At 42.6% G+C, this 23,159-nt stretch overlaps 1 protein-coding gene across 1 annotated transcript; it reads right to left on the bottom strand.

Moving 5' to 3' along the window:
- Positions 1 to 21,654: 21,654 nt before the first annotated feature.
- Positions 21,655 to 22,953, bottom strand: LOC137519423 (piggyBac transposable element-derived protein 4-like). Its single transcript, XM_068238374.1, has one exon. It carries the CDS (start codon positions 22,951 to 22,953, stop codon positions 21,655 to 21,657), a length of 1,299 nt encoding a protein of 432 aa, XP_068094475.1.
- Positions 22,954 to 23,159: the final 206 nt, after the last annotated feature.

Raw genomic sequence — 23,159 nt, 5'->3', positions numbered from 1 at the left:
AACATTTGATAAAGTGCTTGATAAAGCTTAGTGAATTGAGGCCAATGTGTATAAGAGCAAGAATCAAAGCATTTTAAAGGAAATGTCTGTAGAGCTTAAGCCCCATCTACATGATACGATTCTTTATGCGATTCGATTACGATTCTATTTACGTTCCGAATAAATCCGACATGTCCGATCAGGATTTAATTCGATTCAATTCGATTTGCCATTGTTTTGCAATGGCAAATCGAACTGAAACGAATCGAATCCCGATCGAACATGTCGGATTTAATCAGATCATAAATAGAATCGTAATCGAATCACATAAAAAATCGTATCGTGTAGATTGGGCTTAAGAGAGAAGATTGCGTCAAAGCACAGATTTCAAGAAGCCTACACTTTTTTTTAAGCATTAAATGTTCCCATGAGTAGCTATCATAGTTCTTACACAGAAGAAGTTTTGCACAACTATGTCACTTCCCAGAGCTCGCCAACCCAACCAAAGTGAACAACTGGGGGAGAATGGGTTTGGTTGGAGAAGTGAGGACAATCCTATGTTGGGATGGGGAAAACTTGCAAAAAGACACCCTTTATTACAACAAGACTACTCCTGTGTCTTTTTCCAGGCAAACAATGATTAACCCGCTGCGCTCAAAAAACACACAGCAAGTTGGTACTCTAGTAGCAATACAAACAACTAGATTGCAAGATTGTACTTGGTTGGAAAAAAATGGAGGATATTAGCTTCCAAAACAGATTGTATTTTCATTTCACCAGTGTTGAAAGTGTAACTTTGCCTGTTATACGTCCTATTACTAGGACTTTAAAAATGATACTATCTCTGACAATTATATCAATGACCACCCAAAACCCAGTACACACTCTCAAATATGGTCATGATTGTTTTTGGCAGCTTGCCCTGTACAAACACACTACTCAGCTATCTGCCAAGCAGGAACAGAGGAGGATGAGTGGGAGCGAGAAGTTCTGACAACTAACAATAGCAATTAATCGAGTATGGCTCAACCAGGCTGATTAGAAGCATTTTAGGAGCTCAGGGGGCTGGGCAGAAACACAGAACTAAATTTAGAGACCTCGACACAAACTCAGAAAACATGACATGCATACCTCAGAAAATGAGATGGTTGGCTCTTCATATCCACAGACATGTGGGTAAGCCTCTCAGCCAGTGGCAAGGCCAATCTCGCTGAGGGGTCCCTGTGTTAATGGTGGATGCATCTTACATATAAAATGAGCACATCCACACTGGCTGAGGGGCTTTCTGTGCTCCAAATTCACCCTCTGTACCTGTTTGACCTGCACTCGTTATACCCACAGTTGTATGTCTGAAATTGCTGCAACACTGGTGTTTAATTAGTTGCTTGCACATGCCAATAAATTGTCTTCTGCGGTGCCGGCTAACTATTCTTCATTGTTTATGTGGGGGCAAAGATGGTTTGGGATCCACAGTTTTGGTTACAAGTTAAATTGTACAGATAAGAGCACAGCAGTGCTTCTGTAACATGGCTGAGTATCTCTTATACAACGTAAAGTATTTTTTTTCATACTCTTCGCTTACAAAAAGTTCTATGAGGTAAAACTTCTGAACCCCAAGTATGCAGCTAAAACAGTGAGATAAATATATATGACAAATCAGTGCCACTATATGTGAATGTATTAATTTGAGATCTCTGTTTGTCCTAGAATATAGATGTGCAAATCCCTGACAGTAAATCAGAAGCTTAAGCAAAATCTAGTATATGCCTTAATTAATGTATTATAAAAGTGGACCTGAACTCTTGCACAGGACAGAAGGAAACAGAGAAATGCACCCTGTATGTATTTAGAGAGTTTAGCCTGTCTAATTCCCCCTCATCTGTGTCTAATCACAAGTTGTAATTTGATCTCTTCCCTGTGTCACCTGACTGCTATGGCATGTCAGCTTCCATGAAAGCAGGAACTAGTAACACTGCAGATTTATTGTAGGATTTGTATCAGCTGTAACAAAGAAATGCTTATCTTCAAAGGTTATTATGCTGTTACTTATCTTTTATAGCAGAGAGGAAGTTCTGAGTTCAGGTCTGCTTGTAGTTTAAATCATTTTTCAAAAAGAATATGTGAATGTTTTCAAACAGTAGATCCTAAATAAAAATGTAAAATGCCTGATATCAGGGCACAAAAAGAACATGCATGGCTGTCTCTGTAGACTTTAGAGGAAAGTGAATGAAAAATAAAACAGTAATGCCTCTGAAGACCATGTTACATATTTGAAATACATTTTGATGCATTTAAAGTAATACTTAAGCCTTACATAAAAAAATCTGTTTTACTCACCTGGGTCTTCTACCAGCCCCCTGCAGCTATCCCGTGCCCTCGCAGTCACTCGCGGATCCTCATGTCCCACGCTGCCAGCTAGTTTCGTTTTCGGCCGACACTCACTTCTCCTGCGCAGGCCTGGTCAGGCGTCTCCTTCTTCGCGTTCCCATCTGCAATAGCAGGAAGCTACTGCGGACGGGAACACAAAGATGACTACGTGTGGCCAAGCCTGTCAGCAAAACAACACTAGCTGGCGGCGGGGGACCAGAGGATCCGTGAGTGACTTCGAGGGCACGGGATAGCTGCAGGGGGCTGGTAGAAGACCCAGGTGAGTAAAACTGATTTTTTTCATGTAAGGCTTAAGTATCCCTTTAAATGCATAAAATTGTATTTCAAATATGTAACATGGTCTTCAGAGGCATTACTGTTTTATTTTTCATTCACTTTCCTCTAAAGTCTACAGAGACAGCCATGCATGTTTTTTTCTTAATGTAAGCTTAAGTATACCTTTAATAATAGCCTGCTTTAATGTCCATTGAGATCACACAATAGAAATATAAAATGGCTATAAGGACAACACTGGAATGACAAAACAGGAAAATGTAGGTCTTAGCGGGACAGGAAAGGAATTATGCACTGTGAAAATAAATAGAAGGAAAGGCTGCATTTTGCTTTGTTGGCAGTGGAGGGTGTTTGGGTTCTTTTTGTCTCACCACACAAAGCTTGGGTGGCTTCTACAACCTGTCAAGAAATGTCAACAAGTAGTGTTGCAGCCTTCCATACTTCACTTTAACAGCAGCCAAATAGCTTGAAACAGCTCTATGCTCATGTTATGTAAGGCTTCAGTTGTTATGTACACTAACCATTTTGAATCCACCATTATCTATAAAGCTATAAAAGAATGGTTTGTAGGTAACAGCACAGCGGCATAATGGATTGGACTGCAGGTTTGTCTTACAGTTTTGGGTCCAAGGCACAATTCATGGTCAAGAACACTATCTTCATGTATGTTCTTCCCATGTTTCCACATCCCACAAACATATTGCTAGTTTAAATGTCTTCCTTGCAAAACTGGCACAAGGTAGGTTAATTGGGTTTCCAAAAAACTGGCCCTAGGCTGAGGCTGAAATATTAGACTTTGGCTAGGGCTATAAATGACTGTTAGATTTAGTTAAACCAGAACTAAACTCTTTTACAGCAAACAAGGAAAACCCACATAGTTGCTGAGAAATTAACTGTGTGTGTATTTAGAGAGAATAGTCTGTTTAATTACCATTATCAGCCAGTAATTAGCAAGCGGAATTCAGGGCTGTCAGCTGTGCTGCAGTGTTGTTCTGTGCTAATATGCAAACACTGAAGGTTAACTCTTTCCATGCACCCAGGAATTTTAAGAAGTAAACACTGCAGGTTTATTGTAGGAATTCTATAAGTTGTAATGGAGAAATTCTTTTCTTAGGCCCACTCCAACTATGAAAAACAATAGATCTGCCAAGTTACACCTAGCTCCTCACCAGCTAACCCATAGGCGATAATAAGCCATCACTTCTAATGAGCAATGGCCTACTGTGGGCAGCACGGTGGCGTAGTGATTAGCTCTCTCGCCTTGCAGCTGGGTCCCTGGTTCGAATCCCAGCCAGGGCACTATCTGCAAAGAGTTTGTATGTTCTCTCCGTGTCTGTGTGGGTTTCCTCTGGGCACTCCGGTTTCCTCCCACATTCCCAAAAAAAACATACGGATAAGTTAATTGGCTCCTCCTAAAAAATTGGCCCTAGACTACAGTTCTTACACTACATAATATAGACATATGGCATTGGTAGGGATTAAATTGTGAGCTCCTTTGAGGGACAGTTAGTGACAAGATATATATATATATATATATATATATATATATATATATATATATATATATATATATATATATATACACTGTACAGTGCTGCGTTATATGTCGGCGCTATATAAATGCTAAATAATATTAATAATAATAATACTGTGCTCCTTGGAGTCACTGTGTCTTGGGTCCCACAGGCAACAGTGGGAGAACTCATTATGAACAAAGGAAGCTGAAGTCAGGGCTGTTAGCTAATATGCAAAGACCAATTCACGCAGATGTTGAGGCATGCAAAGTCAGGTTCAGGCAGGTGGGTAACAGGCAAGGTGAAGTCCAGTTGATGGTTGAGCAGGGAAAAAATCTGTAAAAACCCAGGTGCATGAAAGGACCAAGGTAGGTAGCCAGGAAGAGGAGTCAGTAACAAAGTCAGCAAGGAGCTCAGGAAATGAAGGGCTCTGCAACAACAGCAAAAAAAAAAAAAAGACAGGTAGCAAGCACACTAGACTGGACTGAAGTCACAGCACTAAACTGCTGCCTGGAGTTGCATTAAAGACAAACTTTAACCCAGGATTGAACTATATCCTAATCAGTAGCTGATACCCTCTTTCCCATGAGAAATCTTTATATTTTCCCCGATCATCAGGGAGTCTGTATGGCTGATATTGGGATGAAACCCCTCCCACAGAGTGAACATGTTGCCCAAAACAAAGTTCTAACAAAGTTGCCAATAAGTTAGCTGCTAATCTGAGTCATTCTCATCTGTCATCTGAGGTATACAGGAACAGCTATGGTTAGACCTGTGGACTAATGCTAGGTCTGTTCACAAGATGTTAGCTATCTGGGTGTTCTTATAAACTATATCGTCATCTGCAAAATTTATGATCAACACTTGAAATCACACAATCTAGACACAAAGTGCGTAACTAATCATATGAAGGTCCATTAACTAGCTTGGTGAAGCTCCTCACTTGGCCTAGAGCAGTGGCTTTCAACATTTTATTTGTATGCACCCCTGAAAGCCTGAGCTCATAAGATACCCCTTGGAATGGTAAAAATTATCTCAAGTACTCATTCACACGCACATACAGTGGTGTGAAAAACTATTTGCCCCCTTCCTGATTTCTTATTCTTTTGCATGTTTGTCACACTTAAATGTTTCTGCTCATCAAAAACCGTTAACTATTAGTGAAAGATAACATAATTGAACACAAAATGCAGTTTTAAATGATGGTTTTTATTATTTAGTGAGAAAAATAACTCAAAACCTACATGGCCCTGTGTGAAAAAGAAATTGCCCCCTGAACCTAATAGCTGGTTGGGCCACCCTTAGCAGCAATAACTGCAATCAAGCGTTTGCGATAACTTGCAACAAGTCTTTTACAGCGTTCTGGAGGAATTTTGGCCCACTCATCTTTGCAGAATTGTTGTAATTCAGCTTTATTTGTGGGTTTTCTAGCATGAACCGCCTTTTTAAGCTCATGCCACAACATCTCAATAGGATTCAGGTCAGGACTTTGACTAGGCCACTCCAAAGTCTTCATTTTGTTTTTCTTCAGCCATTCAGAGGTGGATTTGCTGGTGTGTTTTGGGTCACTGTCCTGCTGCAGCACCCAAGATCGCTTCAGCTTGAGTTGACGAACAGATGGCCGGACATTCTCCTTCAGGATTTTTTGGTAGACAGTAGAATTCATGGTTCCATCTATCACAGCAAGCTTTCCAGGTCCTGAAGCAGCAAAACAACCCCAGACCATCACACTACCACCACCATATTTTACTGTTGGTATTATGCTCTTTTGCTGAAATGCTGTGTTACTTCTATGTCAGATGTAACGGGACACGCACCTTCCAAAAGTTCAACTTTTGTCTCGTCGGTCCACAAGGTATTTTCCCAAAAGTCTTGCTAATCATTGAGATTTTTTTTAGCAAAATTGAGACGAGCCTTAATGTTCTTTTTGCTTAAAAGTGGTTTGCGCCTTGGATATCTGCCATGCAGACCGTTTTTGCCCAGTCTCTTTCTTATGGTGGAGTCATGAACAATGACCTTAATTGAGGCAAGTGAGGCCTGCAGTTCTTTAGATGTTGTCCTGGGGTCTTTTGTGGCCTCTCGGATGAGTTTTCTCTGCTCTCTTGGTGTAATATTGGTCGGCCGGCCACTCCTGGGAAGGTTGATCACTGTTCCATGTTTTTGCAATTTGTGGATAATGGCTCTCACTGTGGTTCGCTGGAGTCCCAAAGCTTTAGAAATGGCTTTATAACCTTTACCAGACTGATAGATCTCAATTACAGTACTTTTGTTTTCATTTGTTCCTGAATTTCTTTGGATCTTGGCATGATGTCTTGCTTTTGAGGTGCTTTTGGTCTACTTCTCTGTGTCAGATAGCTCCTATTTAAGTGATTTCTTGATTGAAACAGGTGTGGCAGTAATCAGGCCTGGGGGTGACTACAGAAATTGAACTCAGGTGTGATAAACCACAGTTAAGTTATTTTTTAACAAGGGGGGCAATCACTTTTTCACACAGGGCCATGTAGGTTTGGAGTTTTTTTTTCTCATTAAATAATAAAAACCATCATTTAAAACTGCATTTTGTGTTCAATTATGTTATCGTTGACTAATAGTTAACGGTTTTTGATGAGCAGAAACATTTAAGTGTGACAAACATGCAAAAGAATAAGAAATCAGGAAGGGGGCAAATAGTTTTTCACACCACTGTAAAAGCAGTACATGGTAATAGTGTCTAAATAATTTGAATGCACTTACTTTTACATTTAATTACCAGTAGCTAAAATACTAATTTGGTGTTGTTGTTCAGGTAGGATTTATTTATTTATTATTTTCTAAAATACTAAATGTATTACACTTTGTGAACTATATCAAGCCCGAGTACCCCTGGACCCATCAAACATACCCCATGGGGAACATCTACCACACGCAGAGAACCTAGAAGCCTAGAGGATGGTCCAAAGCCCAGACTCACAGTTTGTGGAACAAAAGATAATAATTCCACTAAATCGTTTCTTGAATTGCTTTGTATACTGGACCTAGGTTTTCTTTTGTGTGCATGTTTGTTTTTTTTACTTCCGCACAGCAAACGCTCGCCTACTGTACAAGTTTTAGTAAACAGAGTCTATGAGAAATTCTTACTCATTTAATTTTTTTTCCAAAATTTAAATCAGTTTTATCACATCACTATTAAAACAGATAATCTGTTTTCAAATATTTATCTGGGTTTCTTAAGACGCGGTAACATGCTGGCTAAGTAATAGTTTGGCAGTCCATATTTTCCAAACAAAAGGACTTTAAAAAAAAAAGGTAACATTATAAGGTACTAGTGGGAACTGTCTTAAAAGAGCTAATTCATACTAAGTCCGCTGCCTGCTCATTTGCCAGCAGGACACGGAGTTGAGATACAATGAGCATGACAGTAGTCCAGAAGCAGAAAAAATATGAAGGTAGCAGGACCACAACACAAAGAGGTCGGAGATGTGTATTGAGTTGCAGCTTCATGCAGCATGTATTTAGCAGATGCACTATGCCCATACAACCACTATGTCCATACAGCCAGTGCTGTGGAATAGGTCTTGTTAGCTTACTACCTGCACCCTGTGGATATTTTAAGGTGTATATTTCAGCACACAACTGTTTCTATGTGTACATGGCCTGAGGTTTAACTGGTCTTGCTAGTTAGCTGAATGTGTTAGAGCCCATTTCCACTGCAGCTGAATAGCAGCTGTTTCCTGCATGCATCTATGGATGCGGAATTGCATCCTATTAAAATCAATAGGCCGCATCCAAACTGTGAGCTTTGAAAAAAAGTGCTGCCTGCACGACGCATCAGAATGCCCATAGCAATGCATTACACAGCTATACCAATACGGATAAGAATTTCCATCAGCACAGATGCTGCTCCTGTTTGAGAAATAGACGTAGCACCCCAGTGGAAGCCCAGCCTAGGACAGTATGTGACAAAGCTGTCCAGAATTCCATGCTAGCTCATCAGTGAACACCAGTACACTACTAGAGAAATATATATTGTTTATACTTGCATATAAGCCGACCCACATATAAGCCGAGGTACCCACTTTTCCCTCAGAAACCATGAAAAAGTGATAGTAAAAAGTATAAGCCGAGGGAGCAATTTTTCCGCACATTGTTTGTGCTGAAAAATTAGGCTTATATGCGAGTATATAAGTATTATATTCATAACATTTAATAATAATGCTGAAAGTTATTTCCACAATAAACCAAAACACTTGGACCTCAGTTATCCAGCACCCACAGGGATTGGTGTATGGCAAATAAATGTACTGGTTGCTTGAGAGCTAAAAATAGACTGTACTATACCACTTTATATACCTGCACTATAAATTCTGTATTAATGTTGAAATAAAGTTTCCACTTTTCATAAGCTGCCCATAAGTTGATCAATGTCATCCCTTTTACTCATAGATTGTGTTGATAAACAATCGATTTCTTCTAAGTTATATTTACAAGTAGTAGACACACTCAAATACTTAGGAGTGTGAGTCCAGGGTTCCTTAGAGGCCTTATTGAATCAAACCTTTCTCCAGTATTAGATAACATAGAAACTAAATTGAGAAGATGGGCATCCCTTCCTCTGAATGTCTGTGGTAGAGTGTGCACTGTCTAAACAATTGTGGTTTCTAAATAACTGTTTTTCAAATGGCCCTTTTATGAATACCACAATCAGTCTTTAAAAAATTGAGTCCCTAATAACTGGCTTCATTTGTTGGGGCTCAATCACAACGATAGCCTTATCAACCCTGCACTTACCATAGGATGAGAAAAAGCGAGAACACCAAGAGCCCAATATAGTATAGTATGTACTGGTAATGTATAATTGGAAGAGAAATGATATTAATTTAATACTCACAAACCAGGGTTACCAATTAGGCAACCACTGGCAAAGCAGGTGGCAAGATTTTCTGACCCCACTCAGGATTAAAAAGTCGCTCCCTGTAGTAGAAGAAGGAGGGGTACAACCCTCCACCAAGGGTGGACTTTATGTAGATAATAGGATCACAGAGGCGCCAACAGGATAAAAAACACAAAAAGAACTTAAAAACCCATGTTGGTAACAGAGGAGGTAGTGGTGGACTTACCTCCTTCAAGCAGAACATACGACTGTGGATTTTCAGTCAAAACAATTTTATTTGATACTCCAAATAAAGTGCAACGTGTTTCGTGGGATACGAACCCGCTTCATCAGGCAATAAAAGATCGGAGTAAATAGCATCTGCCAGTATCATCAACGCTGAGCGCCTCAGCATTGATGATACTGGCAGATGCTATTTACTCCTATCTGTTATTGCCTGATGAAGTGGGTTTGTATCCTGCAAAATGCATTGTACTTTATTTGGAGTATCCAATAAAATTGATTTGACTGAAAATCCACAGTCATATGTTCTGCTTGGAGGAGGTAAGTCCACCACTACCTTCTCTATTACCAAGATGGGTTTTTAAGTTCTTTTTGTGTTTTTTATCCTGTTGGCGCCTCTGTTACCTATTATCTGCACTTACCAAAAGTACAAGGTGGACTTGCATTTTTCTGCACAATATTTAGCAGCTCAGTTGGTTCCCATATAGGGAAGGTTGGGGGGTAACAGGGCAGACTCTGGTTTTGCCACTGAAGCTGACATTGTCGGCTCCAATGAGTCCTTATGTGGATCAATATACAATACTGTATAGATAAGATATTCCCGCTGAGGGCACAGGGGCATCTCTAATACCATTAGGATTTACAAGAGCAAACGTCGAATCTTGGGCGAGCATATTTAATATACAGTATAGCCTGAGCTCTCCCCATGGCACAATCCGAACATTCAAGAGCTACTGTCTATTTTAGATGCTGTCTTATGGTATAAACATGAGGTTGAATATATCTTGCAGCTTTTTTGTATTGGCAAGTAAAAGACTTTGCTACCTTATGACAAGAGTATGGAATACCCAAACATGCTTGATTCCTTTACTTCCAAATAACACATGCTCTTAAGGCACAGACTGGCTTAGTAGGAGTCCAGCTTGTTCCTTCAGACCTTGAATTGCTATTATTTAAAAGAGACTCTGGTTATTACAATTTTTAAATGACTAACTGCACCAAACAGAGGGTGGTATCATCCCGGAATAGATGGTTGAGCACTGACCCTAGTACAACCCCTGAGGATTGGCTGACCATGGAGAAATGTTCCCTAAAATGGTTAATGCTTCACGAGATTGGCTCATCCGTCTTACATGACTCCACCAGACCCATCTTTTTCCTTTTTGTATAGTAAAAATGAGTGGTATACACAAGGGTCACTGTTTTAAGTTTAGGCTTCCTGCTGCAGACTACTTGCACTGCCTTCATGTTGATAAATACTTGAAGTCAGTGGTCCACTTCTTGGGAGACAAACTAAAGGTCCGTTTGTATAGAGTTTAAACAGTGTATGCTAGGAATATCAGGAGATACATCTTGATGTAGGCATAAGAAGGTTCTCTTATGAATACTCTTATACTATGCTAGGAAATCCTTTATTCCCAGGTGGAAACTGCAGTTGATACCCTCCTTAAATGACTGGGAAAAGCTGATCAAGTTCGTGTCCTCTTGCGCCTGCACGAGCACCGCTGTCAATCAAGTCCACGTTGTCCGGACTGTACTGCGCACACACAGTAGCTCTGCGCCTGTGCAGTACAGTCCAGACAATGTGGACTTGATTGACAGCGGCGCTCGCACAGGAGCAGTACAGGACGCCTGGCGAGACACCGTGCGGCGGGCACCCCGGGCCGGCGGCTGAGAGCGGAGCTGCGGTGTGGGGCATGTCATCTGCAAGGGGCCCCAGTTAAGTAGATCAGGGGGTAGGGAATATTGCTTGATGACTCCTTTAACAATTCACTATCTAGCCACCTGAACAGGTGTACCTAATAAAGTGGCTAGTGAGTGTATATGTGAACCAGTACTGTCCACTTGCACAGCTTTTAGTGATAAATGTACTACATGCAGCTAACAGAATGTCATTAATGTCATTATTTTGTTCCATAATGTTACACTGCCCAGAAATGTGTAAGCCCATAAGGGCAAAAGACTTCATGTTAGTTATATGTACCGGTATTAGTCATCATCACATTCTTCTGTTGGAATTACCTATACTATACATATATGCACCCATGTTTGTAACAATGGGAAATCATGGAGATAAATAAATTGCAATAAATACAAAGAAAGGTCATGCCATTACATTTCCAAAAGGATTTCACAGGTGCACATGGAAACCTTTGAACAGAACTGAGCCCACAGAGTTACAGTAAATACTCACTCAATTCAATCTTTTTGAGGAGCAATGTGCAGCAAAAATAACCATTTTGCTTTTGCTACAGAAGCCCAATCTTTTCTTTCTTTCTTTTTTTCTTTTTACGCAAAGGCTATATTAAAAAGAGTTCACAATTTAATAAATGTCACCATTCAGTTTATACATTGGACTGTTTAACAGATCTATCAAACAGTATTCTTAGCAGTTTCTCATATTTTAGTGCTGACAGATTCCAAAGTTTTTCTTTGTTCAGGTTAAATTACAATATAACGAATACATGCATGTTCCCTCATTTTCACAAACGTGTGAAGAATGTTAAGGTGGCGCCATCTGCTGTCCATTTTATATTACTGCCATTTATATAGATGGAAAACATGATAACCTAACCATAAGGAAAACACACACACTGTATATTATAGGAATGAGCAGTATTAATGCAAACAACAGGAAAACCACATGTAAATGACAGACTATCATTTATTTACGGCAAATTGAATTTCAGCACTTTGATGGCCTTTTATGTCAGTTTATTCTTGTGTTTGTAAAAGTCATTTTGTAAACAAATGTAATTTAGACAGCCTATAAACTATGCCCCTGATTCAATAAAGGTTTCTCCTGAGTTTTTTCCCACAGGAGATATTATCACGCCTTATCAATGAAACAAGAAACCTACAGTAATTTTCTTTTCCTGGCACTTCTCCTCTGCAGAAAAATAGTGGTTGTAATAGAAGAGGCAACTATTGTAATAGAAGCATTAAAATACTACAAATACATTAGGAGAGTGCTTTCCTGCAATGTAAATGGATAACTCATTGTAACAAGGAGTATTAAGGCCCATTCAGCACCTGCAATTTATGCATTGCTGATAGCTGCTGCACAAGCACTCTACAAGTAACCCTGTGGAATTACTCTTACTGCAGCGATTGCGGTGCATTTGCCATTATTGATGATCACAAATGTGCTGCATGCAGCATCTTCCCGGCGATTGCGGTGCATTTCTCATTCACTGGAATGGGAATCACTAAATGCAAAAATCACAGGATAGCCCAATGCAAAATCGCAATCGTTAGGCTATTGAGATCGTGATTTTGAGTTCCTGAGTGTGAACGGGGCCTAAGGGCCCTTTCCCCAGCAGCATTTTACCATCCGATTGCTTACGGATCACAAAATGCTAGGTACTAAAAAGCAAATGGAATCCGCATCTCACGTTTCCAATAGTACGATGCGTTTGCAGTGCGATTTTTCCTGGCCGGATGCTTTTTTCTGTGCGCTTGCACTCCCATACAAACTATAGGAACACAGGAAAATCGCATAGCAATCACGCCGCTATGCAATTTATCAGTGAACTGGCCATTCAAAATATTTTTCTGCTGTTTTTGCCCCTGTTGCAAATGCACAGCAATTGTGCTGTACCCTTGACAGATCGTGGCGCTGTCACAATCACATTTCCGGCAATTCCAAATATTTTCTAGCCCTTTTTATACCTGCTGCAAATTTCAAATGCATTGCAGCTGACAGGTTGTGGTGGTATTACTGTAAGATGGGCAACTAACTAACTATGGCAGCTAAAGCTGAAGGTAAATACTTAATTCTCCTCCTCCTTGACCTTTCAGCAGCTTTTGACACAGTAGATCATCCCCTTCTCCTCCAGTCCCTTCAGTCCATGGGCATTCACGACCTCGCCCTGACCTGGCTTTCATACTACCTCTCCAACCGCTTCTTCACAACCTCCTTCAATGAATCCTCAACCACCCCCAAACAACTCTCGGTGGGAGTCCCCCAAGGCTCGGATCTTGGCCCCCTACTGTTCTCCCTATTCACATCCTCCATTGGCAAGGCTATCTCCTCCATGGGGTTTAACTATCATCTGTATGCTGATGACACCCAGATCTACCTCCACACCCCTGACATATCCCCCACTACCATGAACAAGTTCTCCTCCTGCCTATCAGCCATCTCCTCCTGGATGTCTGCTAGGTTACTGAAACTAAATCTAGACAAAACAGAATTTATGATCTTCCCACCCCGGCCATCCCTGAACCTCCCAGATGTGCATGTCACTGTTAACCACACTACCATTCGCCCTACCTCTCAAGCCCGCTATCTGGATGTCACCCTGGACTCCGCACTCTCCTTCACTCCCCACATCCAAAACCTCACAAAGTCCTGCAACTTCCACCTTTGTAACATCTGCAAGATGCGCCCTTTCCTGACCTCTGACACCACCAAACTCCTCATCCATGCCCTCATAATTTCCCGCCTTGACTACTGCAATGCCCTTCTGTCTGGTCTCCCTATGACCCGAACAGCCCCGCTGCAGTCCGTCATGAATGCAGCAGCCAGAATTATCCACCCCTCCGATTGCTCCACCACGGCGGCTCCCCTCCATGAATCCCTCCACTGGCTTCCTATCCAGTCCAGAATCAGATTCAAGATACTGTGTCTGACCTACAAATCTGTCCACAAAACCTGTCCAACCTACATTTCCGATCTTACTCAGAGGTACACAGAGGTACACACCTTGCCGCTCACTCCGCTCCTCCAATGAACTTCGCCTGACCGCCCCCCGCAATCCCCCAGTGCCATGCACGCCTCCAAGACTTCTCAAGAGCTGCTCCAACACTATGGAACTTCCTACCACCACCCATTAGGGCAGCCCCCTCCTTCAACATCTTCAAGAAGGCCCTCAAAACTCACCTTTTTACTCTGGCCTACCACCCCTCACAAGTGTTTTAAATCCACAGCTGAACTCTGGTCCCCTACCTTTCGTGTCCTTACTTCTCCCTCTAGATTTTAAGCCTTTGGGGCAGGGCTCTCCTCCTTTTGTGTCCTACCTGATCATGCACCTCCATTACTGTGCACCCATGCTATGCATCTGAGTGAACCTAACTTGCCTATTCTCCATGCTCCATCCAGTGACTGACTAAGCATTACCTTCTACTCATACTGTGCTGCGTGATCTGTTTTTTTTTTTTTGCATTCCTGTATTGTCATTTTGCTGTATGTCACCCCTAAATATTGTCTGTAATCTAAAATAATGTCCAGCGCTGCGTAATATGTTGATGCATTAAAAATACAATAAATACATAAATAATAAATGTGCTCCTCTGAGAAACAGTAAAATTACAAGACAATGCATACTCTTTAAAGGCACTGCAGAATATGTCAGCACTATATAAATACTAAATAATAATAGTGGAAAATAGAAAGAAATAGAAAGAAAAGGATCCTAAGACTGTATTCATAGTACAGAAAGAGTACAAGACTTTGTTTTGCTGGAAACTGCCATCTTCCTGACACAGACAACCCAAAAATCTTGAAACCAGCACACCACAAAGTGTGAGCAGACCTACACTAAAATATTCATCTGCACCTATGGATGATACACCGGATGGGGCTGGAACAGGTAGTGTCTATTCCCACTGCTCCTCGGCCACCCTGAAGCCTGTAATAGCTTACTTTAGCTTTCTGGGATCAGGGCTCACGATGCTGCATTCAGAGCTCTGTGCTTTAATCCGAGAAGCACGAAGCTAAGAAAGGTGTGGAATGGGCAGGGGATAGGCGGCGAAGGGCCAGTGAGAGGAGCGAGAGGGCGTTCCTGACACCCATAGAGGGCATTTTGCAGGAGTGCCCCTCCTGCAAGGGACACTCCTTCCCCTTGAGATTGCCGACAAGCTGCAAGTCGATTTTGTTTGTGGTGGGATGTGGGGGGGAGTGATAGTGTGGGGCAGAGAGCGGTACATAAGGCACACAGAGGTATGTCATGGACCAGCGAACATGCCTCTGTGTCCGATCAGCCCATGCGCTGCCTTCGGTACACTGTAATGCTGAGAACAACATCAGGATCATGTAATTTTTTCCAGTTTTTGCCCAGACATACGGTAACTGTTATGGTTGTCATATTGTCTTACACTTCATTGCATTAGAATTCTGTCATTCTGTGACATGTTTAAATGTGTTGCTTACATTTTAAATAAAAGATTTATCCAGAAAACTGTGGTCATTTCAACCAATAAGGAATTGCTGCTAAAATTGTTGCCTCACATTTCCTCACTTTCAAGAGGAATTTGTAACTAGAGGAAATTAATTTATGCCTTTTTGAAGGTCCATTTCCGGAGCAAAGAGTCTACTCCTGATGTTCCTTAAGCCTCATCTACACGCTACAATTTTCTATCGGTACAATCTACTAGACGGATCTATTCGCCGGGTCCCTCCGCCAACACACGGCGGAAGAGGGATTACTGATGCGAAGGAAGCTGTCGCCGACGTTCCTCCCCCCCCCCCCCCCCCCCCCCCCGCCGGAAGCTCCATGAATTCAATATTGCTTAAAAACAAGAAGAGAATCGAGAGCCCAATATGGTGCAGTATTGTCAGGTAAAATGAAGAGCTCAATACAATTTTATGTATATATATACTCACAAACACGGGTTACCAATAGGCAACCACTTTAAATGCAGGTGGGGAGCATTAGGACCTGACCCCACTCAGGTTAAGAAGTCGCTCTCTGTAGATAGTAGATGGGGATGCACCCCTCCACCCAGGGTGGACTAGAAGATCAGCAAAAACTCGGTATACAGAGGCGCCAGAGTAGAGTAAAACGTTTTAAAAACCGCTTAAAAGGAGAGGGGGATGTTAAGGTGGACTCACCTCCCTCTTACAAAAAAAGAAAACTCACTTGAGTCTCAATAAAATAGAATTGTCAAGTAATTTATTCAACTCCACAAATGCAACGCGTTTCGCGGGCGTGACCCCGCTTCCTCAGGCAAAAATGGGAGCACAACTGGAATAAAAACAAAATATACACAAAATAACTACCCACAGAATTGCAACAATTGGCGCAGCAGATAATTGAGAGTAATGGTCAAGGGCTCTGCCTCCTCTCCGCCCGGGTCGCCTGTGTCAGAGGCAGAGCCCTTGACCATTACTCTATCCAGCCATTGCTGGTTATCCCATGTCCCAGCCACTGCTGGGGATTTCGTAACTATCCCACTGGAGAGATTCACTTCCTGTGCAAAGTTGTTCACACCTCCTGTTACCAAATACTTCCTGTTACCAAACATTCCTGATTGGACTTCAGTCCTGTCAGTTTAACCTCTCTTCCCATTTAAAGCAAGCCTCACTTCATACTGACACAGAGGCGCTCAAACTTATTGCTTGACCCACTGAGGTAAGTTATCTTATACTTTATGCTTGCAGTTTATTTTAATCCTTTTTGTGTCCATATAAAGCTCTATATGCTATCTGGGAATAGACCGTGGCCTATACCCAGCTCTACCATGTAACTGTTTCACTTTGAGACATACGATATGATTCCTTTAATCTGGGAGCATTAAGCCTTAGCTATTTGATTTCTGACATCTAAGCTTGTTTGCATAGCCCTGTGTTTATGTGGGCGGAAAATGTTTTTTTTTTTTTTTTTTTTTTTTTTTGTAGCAATGCTTTATGTAGCAATTATTTTATGTGTTCTCTACCAATTATCTGCTGCGCCAATTGTTGCAATTCTGTGGGTAGTTATTTTGTGTATATTTTGTTTTTATTCCAGTTGTGCTCCCATTTTTGCCTGAGGAAGCGGGGTCACGCCCGCGAAACGCGTTGCATTTGTGGAGTTGAATAAATTACTTGACAATTCTATTTTATTGAGACTCAAGTGAGTTTTCTTTTTTTGTAAGAGGGAGGTGAGTCCACCTTAACATCCCCCTCTCCTTTTAAGCGGTTTTTAAAACGTTTTACTCTACTCTGGCGCCTCTGTATACCGAGTTTTTGCTGATGAATTCAATATTGCTTGCTATCGCTAGTCTGCATACACACGTGGACTAGCGATGGTTGCGGCGAAGTTGCGGCGGCAACTGTCACCAGGCGATTGACTGCGCCATTCGCCCGGTGACAGCTCAGAGTAGCGACGTTTTGGGGCGCGCCCAGAACCTAAAGCCTTGTACACACAGAAAAGGACTGTTGCCCTGGGACTTGGATCCATTAAATCTAAAAGGATAATAAGTTGTTAAAAGTTAAGAATCACTTTTACTTTTCTTCTCCATAAATCATAATTCCGCAGTTTTTCTGGATTTTAGTTGGTACGTGTGCTGCACAAAGGAAGTTGCAGGGCATGCTGGGTTTTCTTTTTTTCTTCTTTACTTTCCCCTCAGACATAACTAATGCAGCCTGAATGGCTGAAGCATCTTTTCCTCCCTTTTTCCCCTCCCACACCTCTGTTCCTCTCTGACTGGCCAATATTTCTCATGCTGAGAAGCTGAGAAAAGTAAAATAAACCAGTGCTGCAGTCACACAATGACAATGCACTTTCTATTGCAGAGCTGGGTGGGAGTGTCTGAAGACTAGGAGGAGGGTGGGCAATGATACACAGACAGAGTAAAGGAGGACATGATGTCAGGATTGGCTTCAAGATAGACAAAGTCAAAATGGAAAATCCTAAGAAGGATTTTCTCTTTTTTTTTACTATAGAAAAATCACTAAAATCAAAATGTGGACAGTGCAATACATATGTTATGCAAGTAGAGCAAGTACTTATCTACTTATATAATGGGCTTGATTCACAAAGCAGTGCTAATCTAATTAGCACGCCTAAAGACTTTTGGGCGTGATAAGCATCGCACTAAGTAGGTTAGCACCGCTTTGAGGGAAAAACTCGCGTGGAAAGTTTTGCGCGCAAACGTTCAGTGCGCGCGAAACGTTGCATAGGGTTTAATGGCGTTGCGCGCGTAAACTTTGCGTGCAAAACTTTGCGCGCAAGTTTATTTTATCACGCCTAAACTGAGTTTAGGCGTGATAATGGGCTTTTCAACAGCGTGCTAACAGTTAGCACGGCTTTGTGAATCAAGCCCAATGTGTTTTTTTCTGAGATAGTATGGCTGACAGCTCCTCTTTAATAAACCACAAAAGATGTATTGCAGTCCAAAAAATCATTCAAACTTTATTGATTGCAAAATGTAGAACATTTTCTAAAAAATCATTCATAAGGTAATTTTCATAGATTTCCAAGCTTGGTAGATACACATTGCCGACAGGGTTGCCCACCATACGTATTTAGATAGGCAGTCCGTCCAAATGACACTATAAGTTCAGTTTCCGTTTTGCCCGTACTTTTAGAACAGTCATCCGTCCAAAAGCAAGACTATAGCTGTGAGCCTCATGTGCATGCCTGGCTGTGTACTTTGTGTTACAGAGACACGCTGGTCCCTTGGGCAGCTGAGCCACAGAGATGTCTGGACCCCTCTGTCCCTCCCTCCTTCCAATCATTGTAGCTCCTTTTGGCGCCGGCACCTGTCTCCTGCCAATGAAAAGGAAAGAGACAGCTGAGCAAGCGCGCCTGCCCCCACAACGCTGAATCCTGCTGTCCAGAAGAAGTGTGCACTTGACTTGTGTAGGAGTGGCTTACCGCTGCATGTGGGTCCAGGAGGATGCAACAGTGACAGTCATCCTTATTCTCTCTCTCAGTCACTCAGTAGCCAGGTAACTTACTAAGCCCCAGGTGAATCACAAAACTGGAGTGCTGTTGGGACATTAGACCATGCACACAAAACAAGTACAGCAGAAGATCTCTGAAACTATGGCACAAATATAGGCAGCTGAGGAGAGAGACTAAACAAATGAAAGGGAAAACGGTTCAGGATATCTTAAACTGAAGAATCTCCATGTGTGACAGTTACTTATAACTATACATGCTCCTGTTGTAAAGGACTCACCTGTCAGCGGTTCCAGCGCTGGCTCAGGTGGCTCGGATGTCGGAGCACGGCCGCGAGCTTCTTCTTTCGAGTCGTCTGGCGGTATCCCCAGCATCCCTGCGGCGGTGATTGGGAGTGCGCATCTCCCCTGCATCCCTGGGCGGGCACGCGTGGCTCAGAGCCGCTCTTATGCTCCCAGACGTCGGCAATGATAGTGTCAGTTGAGAGACTGCTCAGCTGACACTCAGGCAGGATGCTGTGTACTGATTGGCTGCTGTAGGTTGGGGCCGGCTTGGGCGGGCGTTAGGGTATTTAAATCCCTGTCTCTCATTCAGTCCTTGCCCGTGATAGCAATCAGTACGCTGGTCTGCTGGGCACTCTGTCACTTTGTGATAAAACTTGTTATTGTATATTAATGCGACTGCCTGACTGACTTTAGTTTCGACCCCAGCTTTTACTGACCACTCTCTCGCCTGGTCCTATTGTACCTCAGCCATCTGATCTCCCGTGTATGACCCTAGCCTGTTAACCGACCTAGCCTTTGTCTCAGCCTATTTTACTGCAGCCATCTGATATCTCGTGAATGACCCTAGCCTGTTAACCGACCTAGCCTTTGTCTCAGCCTTCTGTACCGTAGTTATCTGATCTCACGTGTACGACCCTAGCTTACGTTTCAGACAAAGAATAATCTGAGCCTCAGTATATAAGCCTTATACCAAGCATGACATTATCATGGGCCAATATAATTTATTCTAATGGAGGAGCTGCAGCAACAGGTCATGTTTCTCACAGCAGCTGTGAATCAACTCACCCAGACAGTGGCTGCTCAGCAGGAACAATTGACTCGCTTAGCTAATGCACCACCACGTGCTAAGTCTTCTGCAGCTCATAACACACAACCTGCACCTCCACCTGCACCAATTCCTCATACACCTATGGAGCCAAAAGTGCCACTTCCTGAGAAATGTTCAGGCTCTCGTTCAACCTTTAGCAATTTTATGAACAGTTGCTTGACTTATTTTGAAGTTCGGCCTAGGTCCTCAGGGTTCTGTTAATAATTTCTTTAAAGCTATGTCTGTTTTATACTCTGATCCAGATATAACCGCTAATGCGGTTCGTAAATTAAGAGATTTACAACAGGGTCGTCGTACAGATGAGGAATACGCTGCTGAGTTTTAGACGGTGGTCAGTTTCTACCAATTGAGGTCAGGCAGCGTTATTGGATCAATTCTTATTTGGTCTCTCTGACTCAATCTATGATATTTTGGTTAGCCACCTTGATCCCAAAACCCTAGAAGATGCTGTAACATTGGCAATACGAGTTGACAGGCGGGTGAAACAGCGACGTCAGGGCAAAGCTCAGTCACTCCCAGTGGCGTCTCTTCCCTCTGGCAGTAATGTTTCTCCTTCGGGAGATGAGCCAATGCAGATAGGGTTCTCCAAACTGTCTCGTTCGGAGAAACTTAGAAGGTGCACTGAAGGTTTGTGTCTCTATTGTGGGGTCAAGGGGCACATAGTGAAAGACTGTCCTGCAAAGAGAAAGCCGGAAAACTCCAGCACCTAAGTGAGGCCGAGGAACCTCACTTGGGGGCGATCTGTTCCTTCCCTTAAAAACAAAAAAGATATTGTTACCGGTAACTCTACATTGGAATAACAAAATGTTTCATTGTCAGGCATTTATTGATTCTGGGCCAGCGGGTTATTTCCTAGACTCCTCCTTAGCCGCTGAACTTGGTGTTATTGCTTTATCTATGCAGGACAAAATCTATGTAACAGCCATAGATGATTCTCCTCTTCAGGCAAATCGATCTATCTCCATCATTTTGAAAAACTGCAGCTCTACCTGCTCAGAATGTCTTCCAGTCCTTTGGTCCTGGGTCTTCCCTGGCTACAGTTACACAATCCAACTATTAATTGGTGTTCTGGTCAACTCACTAATTGGTCTTTCTATTGCTTTGATAACTGTCTTAACCTCCTGGGCGTTTCAATTCTCCCCTAATTTCTGCCCAAAAAAGTCTATGGAATTTTCCATTGAATATTTTTTTTATATTTCAGGCCTGTGACTTACCAAATCATTACCAAACAAGGTTCTAGTGCTTATCCTAGCATAATAAAATAATAAAACACGAAAATCATGGCAAAAAAAAAACATTTAATAATAACATTACGTAAACAGAAAAAACATCTTAATTCAGATCAAGCAGCAGTTGCAGCCAGAGCCGGGACAAGGTAATCCAGCACCCAAGGCTGACACCAAAATGCGCCCCTCCATCCCTCCCACTCCAGCCGTCACACACTGAATGCTATTAGACTATGAGGTGCCCGAGGGCCCCCAACCCCTCTAACACCTTAATCTCTAGTTATCTGGTGTGCAGTCTCTGCCATGTATCCCCTTTTCTTATTTTTCTCTGCTTCAAATACAATAGGGGAATGATAGCTGAGTGAGTTGCGCACCCCCTCCTACTCTGCGCCCTGAGGCTGGAGCCTCTCTCGCCTCTGTCTCGGCACGGCCCTGGTTGCAGCACAAAAAGTATTGAAACATCAATACACTTCCTGAGTATGAAATATTTTAAAGCAAGGGACAGCACAAAGTCCCACATCACAATCAGGGCAGTAAAAGCGGGTCTCGTTGCGCACCTTTTTTCCATTCGGCCCACTCTTAGAGCAGCACACCACGCACATGCGGGTAGGTGTTGCTTTGCGCTCAGTGGGTGCCACGTGTTCTATAAAATGACGTCCTGTGAGTCGCATTGGATTTACGACATAGGAGGCACGACGTCCTGGTCTATTTGCCTCAGTTTGTGTTTGGTGATGTTGTAAGCATATTTCCTCACAAACATTCAAAATGTAGTCACAGTGAGGAAGAGGCCTGTCATTTTGTTTCTTGTAGAGGACAAAAGAATTCCAAAGACACTGCTCCACCAGATGTCTAAAGATGTTCTTGTAATATTTGCACTGCTGTTTGCGGACAACGGGATAGAATGTTAGGCACTGGTCAGCACGGTCCACCCCACCCATTGTCTGATTATAATCTAGAATGACCTGGGGTTTCTGGATTGTCTTCCCAGCACGATTCTTGGCTGCAGCAGTGTCAGTGCTATGGACTGTGCACAAAAGGGCAACATCTTTCTTGTCCTTAGAGTGGAGGGCCATCACTTTACCCTTCTGCCATGCTGCGATTTCCCCTGGCTTCAGCTTCTGAGCTGAAAAGGCTGGTGGCAGTTTGCGACGGTTAGGCCGGACAGTGCCATATGCATCAGTCTTGTGTCTGATGAGATGTTCATATAGTTCAGGGGAGGTGTAGTAATTATCTGTGGTCAGGCAATATCCCTGACCAAGAAGCGGTGGAATGAGGGAGAGGACAGAGGCGGATGCAAGGCCAAACTGGCTGTAGCTGGGGTCAAATTGTGTGCCTTTGCCAGTGTATATAATGGCATTCCAAATATATCCGGAATTAGATTCGCACAATAGGAACGATTTTATCCCAAATCTGGCACGCTTGGAAGAGATATACTGTTTCCAGGAAAGTCTCCCCTTATACACCATTAGGCTCTCATCCATGCTAACGTCTCTTTCTGGAACATACACGGACTGAAATTTGCGATTGACCATTTGAAATAGGTTGTAGATCTTCCACAGTTTGGGGGCAGGATGGGTGGCCTCATCAAAGGTCTCATTATTCATGAAATGCAGGTTTTTCACGATGAGGCTAAATCTGTTTTCTGACATGACAGTCCCAAAAAAAGGTGTAGCAATCAGTCGGTTGGTGCTCCAATATGTTGTCTGGTGGGGTTTCCCCACAATCCCCTGGAGGATGAGGATGCCCAGGAACAGCCACATCTCATCCTGGGTGACTGGTTCCCACCTTTTTCCCTGTTCGGCATAGCGGTTGGTCTCCTCCACTATATTTTGGATTATGGCCTCGTCCCAAAAAAGTTTCAAATAGGCCAGGGGGTTAGGGTCACAGGGAACTTTTTGGCCAGGTTCGCCTGTAAATGGGAATCGCGGGGGGGCAGGATTATTCTGGGTAGGGTCTATAACGATCC

Source organism: Hyperolius riggenbachi, chromosome 5 (genome assembly GCF_040937935.1).
Source record: "Hyperolius riggenbachi isolate aHypRig1 chromosome 5, aHypRig1.pri, whole genome shotgun sequence".
Lineage (NCBI taxonomy): Eukaryota > Metazoa > Chordata > Amphibia > Anura > Hyperoliidae > Hyperolius > Hyperolius riggenbachi.
This window is presented reverse-complemented; position numbering and strand designations above follow the sequence as displayed.